Source organism: Anarrhichthys ocellatus, unplaced genomic scaffold, assembly GCF_004355925.1.
Source record: "Anarrhichthys ocellatus isolate YVR2014 unplaced genomic scaffold, GSC_Weel_1.0 scaffold21, whole genome shotgun sequence".
Taxonomy (NCBI): Eukaryota; Metazoa; Chordata; class Actinopteri; order Perciformes; family Anarhichadidae; genus Anarrhichthys; species Anarrhichthys ocellatus.
This window is the reverse complement of record NW_022280051.1, coordinates 4,951,752-4,962,197: the sequence shown is the minus strand read 5'-3', so window position 1 is coordinate 4,962,197 and position 10,446 is coordinate 4,951,752. Positions and strand designations below refer to the sequence as shown.

General features: G+C 41.0%; 2 protein-coding genes across 3 annotated transcripts; one reads left to right on the top strand and one right to left on the bottom strand.

Moving 5' to 3' along the window:
• The first annotated feature begins 1,919 nt into the window (after positions 1 to 1,919).
• dclre1c (DNA cross-link repair 1C, PSO2 homolog (S. cerevisiae)) lies at positions 1,920 to 9,608 on the top strand. The gene is made up of 16 exons (XM_031858794.1): positions 1,920 to 2,110; positions 2,214 to 2,265; positions 2,593 to 2,677; positions 2,773 to 2,832; positions 2,921 to 2,976; positions 3,205 to 3,306; positions 3,415 to 3,487; positions 3,672 to 3,812; positions 3,920 to 4,021; positions 4,280 to 4,416; positions 4,577 to 4,631; positions 4,857 to 4,945; positions 5,191 to 5,288; positions 5,584 to 5,670; positions 5,756 to 7,762; positions 9,526 to 9,608. Exons 1-15 carry the CDS (start codon positions 2,002 to 2,004, stop codon positions 6,637 to 6,639), a joined length of 2,130 nt encoding a protein of 709 aa, XP_031714654.1. The 5' UTR covers positions 1,920 to 2,001; the 3' UTR covers positions 6,640 to 7,762; positions 9,526 to 9,608.
• LOC116389823 (overexpressed in colon carcinoma 1 protein homolog) lies at positions 7,157 to 9,707 on the bottom strand. Of its 2 annotated transcripts, XM_031858796.1 has the most exons (6): positions 9,520 to 9,707; positions 8,953 to 8,977; positions 8,742 to 8,777; positions 8,546 to 8,619; positions 8,176 to 8,248; positions 7,157 to 7,838 (listed from the first exon to the last, which is right to left on the bottom strand). In XM_031858796.1, exons 1-5 carry the CDS (start codon positions 9,575 to 9,577, stop codon positions 8,193 to 8,195), a joined length of 249 nt encoding a protein of 82 aa, XP_031714656.1. In that variant the 5' UTR covers positions 9,578 to 9,707; the 3' UTR covers positions 7,157 to 7,838; positions 8,176 to 8,192. The 2 variants fall into 2 exon arrangements, with proteins under 2 accessions (XP_031714656.1, XP_031714655.1); XM_031858795.1 differs by having other exon boundaries at positions 7,157 to 8,248.
• Between the last annotated feature and the right edge of the window lie 739 nt (positions 9,708 to 10,446).

Sequence of the window (10,446 nt, the reverse complement as noted above, 5' to 3'; positions counted from 1 at the left end):
CTAGAGGCCCACTTGCCTTATAAACCTCCGTGTTGACTCCGGTGTAACTTCAGACATAATAGGGTCGAGTATGAATTAAAGGGAATAAGCCCGGTAGCTTCGGTTCAAGCTGTTAAAGGAGAGTTCAATTACTGTTGAGCCGACAGCAAGAGTACGGTTTATATGGTTGAGGCCTACGGGAGGTTCACACCAGACTCCATTCAAAAACAGGACATTTAACAACGGATGCTAATATGCTAATTTATTATATATATATATATAGAGACATAGTAAAAAAACAAGATCAAAACAAGTATTATAAATAGGTAAATAAGTAATAATAATAAAACAGTAAAGAATAAGTAAAAAAGAATAAGTAAAAAAGAAATAAGTAAAAAAGTAAAAAATCCACAACAACAAAAATATTATATCTACAGACAATAGTTGACTAGTTGTAGTATTGCACAGTGTATTTATACTGCACAGATTTTCGTTTATTAGTAAGTGTTTACATGCCGCACATTAAAACAGAAAAGTACAAGTTTGAGTTAGTTTTAGTGCATTTTTTTCCTAGTAACTTCAAAAATTAAATTAAATCGTCATGAATTTGGTGTGAGGATATCATACATTCTCTGAAAACAGACTGTAACCTTACTTAAGCATAAGTATAAAGCAATTTAGCATTACTCACCTGCCTTGCTGTCTGTGGAGCAGCAGGGTCTAGTTCCTTTAGCTTTGTATATTTCCCTGAGCAGCACCAAGGGGTTCAATTACTAGTTAATAAAGCATAAATCACTCATTTTCCAAGCAGCTAAGTAAAGCAATATGTTCCCTCAGATGTGAGAGCGAGTGGGTTCCATGGATAATCTCCCCCCTCATGTTACATCACATGAGGAAAGTGTGACAGGCGTAGTGTTTAATCCAACAAAAACTTCTTTTAAACAGGTCATGATGGGTTACAGTGAGTGGGCGTGGAATCTCTCCTCATTAAACCATGGCTAAATATGGTAAAATAGAAATGTTACTGTAATAATGTAATTAAAACTATTACTTAACGCACAGAATTGATCTCGTTTAAACAATCCACACAACTTCAGGCAAACACGACGTAGTTGTATTAACTTGTTCATGACATCTTTAACTACAAAATCAACATCATTTATAGAATAATCATGTGAAGTTTCAAAAAAATCCTTAATTGGAAACAAAACAACGAGGTCACTTTCATCTTCAAAGGGGATGTATCTGTGCCTAGTATAGTGTGTGTTGACAGGCTACCGTTATATTATCATAATGATTAGTGGATGGAGTCCAGAACACCTTAATATCCATAAACTTTGACGTGGCTTTTCTGTTTTATTTTTATTTGTTGATTGTACTAAATATATATATATATATATATATATATATTCTTTTTTTATCATATAAACTGTCTCCCTGAGCACTTTGTAAACTCTGTTTTTAAAGGTGCTATATAAATAAAGTTATTATTATTATTATTATTAGAAAAAATAAGCATGTGTCAAGTTAACACGGATTCAATAAGACAAAAGCAAAGTGTAGAAACATATTTTTAATGAGGTTTAGTCAGTTAGAAGAAAACAGGCGAATAAACGGACAGTAGATGGCGCTAATACCCTTTAAAGTCATCTGAACTGCCCTTAAAAAGAAACGAAGAAGAAGATGAACTGAACTCAAAAAGTGAATGTTATCAAGTAATATTTCAATATCTTAGACTAACTAATATTAAGAAAATATGAGCCAGTTGTTTTGTTTCTTATTTATTTTCTTTATCTTTTATTATATTTATTATTTTACTACACACTCCAGACCAGTTGGTGGCGGTAATGTACCAATTCATTGTTTGCCATCCGCCAATAAACCTCAAAAAAGAAAGAAGAAGAAGAAGAAAGATGACGTACAATTGGAGGGCGGGACAAACAAAAACAAAACAGACGACGTAAACTAACTAGATATGCTCTCTCCTGTGGACACAACGACACCACAGAAAGGTTCGTGAACATGAGTTCGTTTATGGGCAGAATGAAGGAGTATCCCACCGTTTCTCTGGACCGGTTCGACCGGGAGAACTTACATGCCCGGGCATATTTCCTCTCCCACTGTCACAAAGGTGAGCCTGTTAACGACTGGTAACACTGAATAACATGTTTAATTCGCAGAGGCTTGTTATACAGAGTACACGTGTCTCTGATCTGTTTTTATCTTATTAACAGATCACATGAAAGGACTGAAAGGACCAATACTGAAGAGAAAGCTGCACTTCAGGTGAAGTTTACTTAGAGAGATAGATGGATGGAGAGGTGGGTAAATAAAGAGAGCGAAACAGAGAGAGAGAGAGAGAGAGAGAGGTAGATAGAGAGAGGTGTAGATAGAGGGAGAGAGAGAGAGAGGTAGAGAGAGATAGAGAGGGAGTAAAATAGTGAGAGACAGAGAGAGAGAGAGATGGTAGAGAGAGAGACAGAGATGGGTAGAGAGGTAGGTAGGTAGGTAGAGAGAGAGCAACTATGAGTTGTGGGTGAGAGCAATGCCTCCATGCTCTACACAGTAATAACAGTAACGATCTGTACTAATGAATCCTCTCCTGGTTTGTAGTCGTACAGTCAGGCTTTACTGCTCCTTTGTGACCAAAGAGCTTCTGCTGAGCAACCCCAAGTACTCTTTCTGGGAGGAATACATCGTAAGTCTCCTCTAATACTTTGTTTTTTCTCCGTGTATGCAGTGTGGTAGTTAAGAGTATCATCTACTGAATAACTGGTGGATGATATGTTTTAGGTTCCCTTAGAGCTGGAGAGCCCCACTCAGATGTCTCTGGTTGACGAGGCCTCCGGAGAGGTAAAGCCTGAGGATTGTTTCCTTCAGATCTGGAGATTTACGTCGTCAGTTGTGTCTCTGATCTTCTTGTCTGGTATCTCCTCGACAGAAAGAAGAGATTGTGGTCACGTTGCTTCCTGCAGCCCACTGTCCCGGCTCTGTTATGCAAGTCCAAACATTTTTAAATGCTTCTTCATTTTCTATGTGTTTGTTTCTAAGTGTTGAAAGATAAAAACACTCATAACCTCTCCTCAGACCTCCAGTAGTTTGTCATGATGTAACAAAGTAAATTGGCTTTAATGTGCATTAAAAATACACATTTAACTCTTCTCAAGAGGCCGAGGAATACACAAAATACACGATCTGTGTGAAACGGTGTGTTCCTATCTGCAGGTTCCTGTTTGAGGGTTCCCAGGGTGCCGTGCTGTATACAGGAGACTTCAGGTTTGCAGCTGGAGACGTCTCCAGAATAGAACATCTGCACTCTGGCAGCCGGTCGGTCCCGATGAACATCTGTCTCGTAGATTCTCTTAACAGTCACAGACGTTCTGGAGTTATGTGTTCTGTCCACTAAAGCTTTCTTGTGTCTCGTTTCTCTCGCAGAGTGAAGGATCTTCAGAGTGTTTATCTGGACTCTACTTTCTATGACCCACGGTTCTACCAGATTCCCACTCGGGTACGTTTTGGAGATGGGGACAGGATTCAATAAAGAGACATCTGGAGTCCAAACAGGACTACTGAGGAGAGCTTCTGAATCGGATTCATCTCGCAGAGAAAAACAGAAAGATTTAACCGCGTGTGTGTGTGTGTGTGTGTGTGTGTGTGTGTGTGTGTGTGTGTGTGTGTGTGCGTGTGCGCAGGAGGTCTGTCTGAACGGAATCTCGGAGCTTGTTGGAAACTGGATCAGTCAGAGTTCATATCACGTCGTGTGGCTGAACTGTAAAGCTGCGTATGGATATGAATACCTGTTTACCAACCTGGGAGAGGAGTTCAACACACAGGTAACGCAATAAAAACACACACATGTTTCTGTCCACGCGCTGTAATCTGATAAACACGCTGATGTGTTAAAAGTTTACATGTCGCGTGTTTACGATTGTGCTCTCAGATCCATGTCAGAAGTCTGACGATGTTCAAGAAGATGCCGGAGATCCTGAGCTACGTGACGACCGACCGCAGGACGCAGATCCACGCGTGTCGACACCCGAAGGTCCTCCCCTAGGCCTCTCACACACACACACACACACACACACACACACACGTAGGGTTTCCACGCACAAGTAGGCACAGGGAAACAAGGTTTTTAGGTTTTATATCTCTAAAAGATATAATTCGGAACTACTTTCAAAAGTCTCCGATCCACTGCTGGCATTTAAGGCCCATGACGCCCATTGTTCTTCGTCAACTCCTTCATTGAACCCTGTTTTTGTGTGTGTGTGTGTGTGTGTGTGTGTGTGTGTGTGTGCAGGATGAGGAGTTTTTACAAGGCAGCCGGCTGCCGTGCGGCTGCACAGCCCCCGACGGGACTCCTCTTCGCATCATCAGCATCAAACCGTCCACCATGTGGTTCGGAGAGAGGATGAAGAGAACCAAAGTTATAATAAAGTGAGCGCAGGTTCAAATGTCTCTTTGTGGAAGTACTAACTCTCTGAGAAGGTCTGATTACATACGTTCATCTTTTAGGCAAAAGATAAATAATTCATTATAAATCGCATTAAGTTTGGTTCATGAGCCCTAAAATCGCCTTTTTTTGTTGTGTTTCCAGAACAGGAGCCAGTTCCTACCGAGCCTGCTTCAGCTTCCACTCCTCCTACTCAGAGGTACCTCCATGTTTTTATTTAAATTATTAAACCAGAGTTACTCGACTGTGGTTATACATGGACAGTATATTAGTTACATACACAAGTCTAGTAGAAGCTTGTAGCGTTCTCCTCAGCTAATAATCAACAAGACTTTTTCACTGTTTCATTTTTAATAAAGTAGATTTAATGAGTCATGTCTTTGTTTGTCCACACGTCTGTTGAATGTTCCTCTTTGATTTTCAGATTAAACACTTCCTGTCCTACCTCCAGCCAGTCCACATCTACCCCAGTGTTATCCCTATCGGTCGGACGCTGACTGAGGTGACACAGATGTGAGTGTTTTCATTCTCATGATGAATGCTAATCAAGTCACTAAACGTCACATGACAACTTTTAAAGCTGTAAAATCGGAGGCCAATGTCTCCCTTCTGTAGACTTTTGCAATTTTATCTGAATACAACAATAATTTAAGAGATGTAACCAGTTTTATGCACACGTTGGTGTGTTGATCACATTAATAATCGTGTCTGAAACTGTCGGACAGCCGTACTAACGTCGTCACGGTGTGTTTGAACAGGTTGATGCTGATGTGCAGGAGCCGGTCTGACGAAGCAGCGTCCGTATACAAACCTCTGGGAGTCCTCAAGCGCTACATGGCGGAGCGACCTACATACGGTGAGACTAACACACACACACACACACACACGCATGTGTAACCACAACAGGTGCGCTGCACAACAACACGTTGGTGAATGTCTCTGTAGCTGTGGTGCTTGTTTACAGGCCACCGTGTTGAAACATGAAATAGAAACTGTTACGTATTACCTAACATACCATAACTATATTGATGTCATGTGATCAGGGACTACAAAAAGATACATCATTTCATCAATGATCAATATCAGCTTTATTAAACTAACTTCATCGTCAGCATATGTTTTGAAAGTATTAACTGTTCTTCCCTGATCAGACTCAGACAGCGATGACGGGCTGTTTGACGGACGGGACCTCGCACCAGTGAGGAAGAAGACGGCGCTGGACCAACACATACAGAACGGTGCATCCTTGTTTTTAACTTCTAGCATTAACGAGGTATTGATTAGCATTCACACCTTTTTTACTTTTTCATCTGCAATTCTCAGTGAAAGCTCAGAGTCCTCAGAAGACAGCGCCCCCTGTGTCTGTGGTGGAGACGGTCACAGACGCTCAGCCTGGTGGTTGCAACTTTGTGGACTGCACCGAGTCGAATGATGAAGAGGAAGATGATCAGCTGCAGGAGGAGGAGGAGGAGAGCGAAGGAAAGGAGGATACAAAACGGATGAAGGAGGAGGAGAACGAAGGAAAGGAGGATACAAAACGGATGAAGGAGGAGGAGAACGAAGGAAAGGAGGATGCAAAACGGATGAAGGAGGAGGTGAACGAGGCGATAAAAGAAACCGAGAAGAAGATGATTGAGGCTGAAGGAAGTGGCTCCTCCGATCCTCCCAGATGGGATGATTTCTTCACCACGGAGACGCTGATTGACAGCCAGAACAGCCTCAACAGCCAATTACATTCCTGCTGCTCCGTCCCAAGCCCCGCCCCCTCCAAAATGACTGGTTCACAGAGCCCCGATCTGTTCGGTGACGAAGAGGAAACCCCACATAACGAGGAGAACTTCAGTCTGACCCTCTCCGCCTCGCTGTCAAATCAGTCCTCGCAGAACCTGGATTCTTATTTACCCGACACTCTGATCCTCCAACCAGAGCAGGGGGGGCGGGAACAAGGTGACTCGTGGACCAATGCTGTGTCTCAGGCGAAGGACAGCAACGGCCAATCGGAGCTGGAGGAGCTCTCGGGGTCTCAGGTGTCGTCGGATTTCGATATCCCCTGCACACCAGAGTCAAAAATGCCACAAACCGACGAACTGTCGCAGTTGTACAGGAAGCTGGCGTCGGGAGAGGAAGTCGGGGCTTCATGTGAAGGAATGTTAAAGGACGGTTCGTTGGTGAGCCACACTAATTCTGTTTGTCATGCTGCAAGATGATAAACACATATGTGACACCATTCCTCTGCTTCAGTTAAACCTCCACACCACACATACCTCAGTATGTATGCAGCAACACACACACATTCCAACATAGAAGTAGGTTAAAAACACTTCCCTTGAAATACAATTCAGTGCGATGGAAACATGTTCAATGAAGAGTGTTTATGTGACAGCTGCAGCTGCATTCCTTTAACCATTTAAAGATCAATAGTTAGTTTGACTTTAAAACAAATCAAATGTTCAATCTCGAGAGAAGTAACGACTATTACAGAATTGTGACATTATGCAACAACATTTTACATTTGATGAATAAACATTTTTCACATAAAGGTCTCTGTGTTCATGTCTTTGTCTTTCAGCTTTAAACATTTGATCACTCATTTTACTTTCTTATTCCTCTAGCAGTTAAAGAAATAAACACTTTTAAAGACACAGAAACATACGGAGATTTTAAATATCCAGTGTTTACAATAACTCAAGTTATATTAAACCAATAGCTGTTTTGTATAAATGCCCGAAGGAGAAGATTCTCTGACGTCGTCTCACAGCAGGAACCACTTAAAGGTCCTTTGCTGTGTCCTGGAGACGCCAACAGTCTGCAGGTTCTCAGTTCAAACAAAGCAAACAGGTGAGCACTGAAAGGTTTATCCTTCCTTTATTAAGTTTATACTGTAAAGCACTTTGTAAACTTTCAGGAAAATGTTCTCTAAATAGCCTCATTATTATAATAAAGATGTACTTCACACAGTTGGACAAACATTAAATCACCGTTGGACATCTTGCAGCCTCACCGGACGCATCCTTCAGTATGTGTTAAATGTCGTCCTACGTGACAGTCAGTCCTCATCGAGGAGAGCTACCACATCTTCCACCTCCTGTCTGCCGTTCTGTGACAATCAGCTGATGGACCTTCAGTGTAACAGCTGCAGCCTCTTCATGTAACCACCATTAAACGGCCTGTTTCATATGTCTGTTTCCATTAAAAGCACAAAAGTCTTTAAGCAGTTTGTCTCCACAGCCGGTGAAACCAGGTGGAGCTGATCCCGTTAAAGTCCTCACAATGGACGCTGGGAGAGAAGATTGGCTCCGCTGGCTGCTGCTGTTTCCCATTTGAGACTTGGTGAGTTCCTGATGACAAACGCCTGCAGGGTTTCTTCTTCTTCCTCTGCCGTATGATTCTTCTGTTGCACCTTTCACTTCACAGAGAGGCACAAAAACACAGCAGCAGGATTTAACTGGTTAAAACTGAAACAATGAATGATGATGATTATTATAATGACTGCGTGATTTAAGAGATGCAATGGAAAATAAACACCCAGGAGGTCACGTGCAACACTGAATAAATATACTAAAATATAATACTATAATAATTACAGTAATGATCTCTGATGAGATTTTGTTCTTATGAGATAAGTTATGATACAACTTTATTTATCCCGAAGGAAATTGTGCAGTAGTTGCAGTATAAATTAGGAAATAGTTCACACACACACACACACACAAACTGAAGCGAGCACACACACACACACACACCTGGCTCTTCATTAAAGTTAGAATCCGTCGGCCCACAGCGGCCTCCTGAGGGACAACGGGTCTGTCTCATGCTCTGTGAACATCAGTTTCATTGATTAACACACACGTTAAATATTAAACGAAGTGCACGTGATGCGCTAACAAAATATACAATACTTGTATACATATATATATATATATATATATATATATATATATACACACACACAGACACATGCATGTGTAACATAAAAGACAATAAACAAAACGTAAACGCATGCAGATTGTGAAGAGATCATCAGTGTTTTCTCTCTCCCATGCACTCATGGCCCTGGAGACTCAACAGGAAATTGAGGCTGTGTGCGTGTGTGTGTGTGTGTGTGTGTGTTACCTCTGAGTGATCCTATCTGTACTTGAGTGTTGCTCAGGTCTGCAGGAAAACCCACGTACACACCTCCATAGTTCCTATTATATACCATATAACCATATATATCATAACACATTATGCAAAATGTAAAATATGTTTAGAAGTAATTTATTTCTGTATAAACCAATATTATATGCAGAGACTGAAAATCAGAACTCACTTCCGTTTGTCGTCCTCGGCCATAGACTCTTCTGATCTGTCAGAGCACACACACACACACACACACACACACACACACACACACACACACACACACACATTAAAAGCTCCACGTAACAGAGAACATCAGAGAAAGGTCAAACAACACAGACATCTTTTAACATCTGAATGTGTTTGTAATGAGAAAGTTGAACGATTTAAAATGAACTTACATCTTTGATGAAGACTCAGCACGACCTGAAGTCACAGACAGACAGATGTTAGTTAAACTAACGATCTTCATATTAATTTAAATGATCAAACACATCTTTGCTATCATCCACCTGAGACTACAGGAATAACATCTACAGCAACGAGAAGAAGAAACATTCTGCAAAAGAAGCAATAAAAAGGACGAATCTGAGAAGATTAGGTTGAAAAAACAGCTAAAAGTAGATAAATAGTAAGCATAGCAGATGGGGTTATTGCACTCCATCATTTAAACACTGGAACGTCTGGTTCAGAGCGCTGCATTCACACTTATCTGATATCCTTCACAATGTTTGGCTCATGTCACAGCTGAGTGGTCAGTTACATCCAGAGACATTCATAACCTGACTGAGGCTGACCATCCCTGCAATTTATATGGTCGAATAAAATGACAGACTGGACCTTTAACGGCATTATCTGACAAAAAAAGTTACTAAACACTTAAATACAACTAACGAAAGAGAGAAGCGTTGAATCTGTTATATTATCTGCTGTTATATGCTACTAGATAATCAAAATGTTCTCCTCACCTCCAGTGTTGCTGCTGCTGTGGTTGCTGGTGGCTGGTGAGGAGTTTCCACAGCCCATCTCTCACCTGAGTCTGTAAAAACCACAGAAGAGGAAGGAAAGAACAGACGAATGAGAGGAAGAAGAAGAAATAAAGAAGCAACAGGTACGAAGAAGGTTCCTTCCTCTACTCTGTGTCTATCTACTGTACCTCTCAGCATGGAGGATAGATTAAAATGACGGCAAGAAAAGGGAAGAGGAGGAGGAGAGAGAGGGAGGAAACAGCTAAAAGCAGAGTGTGTTCATCCCGGCTGTCAAGGGAGTGTTTGTGTGTCTCAGGCTTTGAAATCTCTGCACAATTTCTAAGGAAGTAGATCAGAGTCGCATTGAATCTTTTCAATTCCTCCCAGAACAGCAGCAGTGGACTTGAGTTGGTGCAGAAAGAAGATGAAACACAAACTTTATTAACAATAAGCGACAGATTGAATACAGAGCTTCTGTACAACTCTGGGAAACCAGTCTCCACTCACTGTTAGATGTCTTTAAAAACATGCTTTTTGATCCCAGTTAGTGTATTAAGTGTATTAAAATGATGAAGTAGAGCTCCAAAGTGTTGCTGAGCTTCACAAAAGACAGCAGTGATGCACTTCTGGAGTTTGTCTTAAATTACAGAAGCTCCTGGAGACTATTTGTCCTCAAATAGTCCATGCAGTCTGGTGTAAGAATGTGGACATTCAGGATACAAAGTGCCGGTAAATAGAGAAAGTAAGAGATCAATACTAAGAGGTTTATAAAACTAAGATAAGATAGAAGTAAAAACTATACGAGAGACAAAATAGAAATACTTTATTACATTTGTTTTCAGCAGCTAGAATCTGCTGAAAATAAAGTAAACCTTGTTTTCTTACTCATGTGATTTATTATTATTTATATTTATATAGTAGGAACCC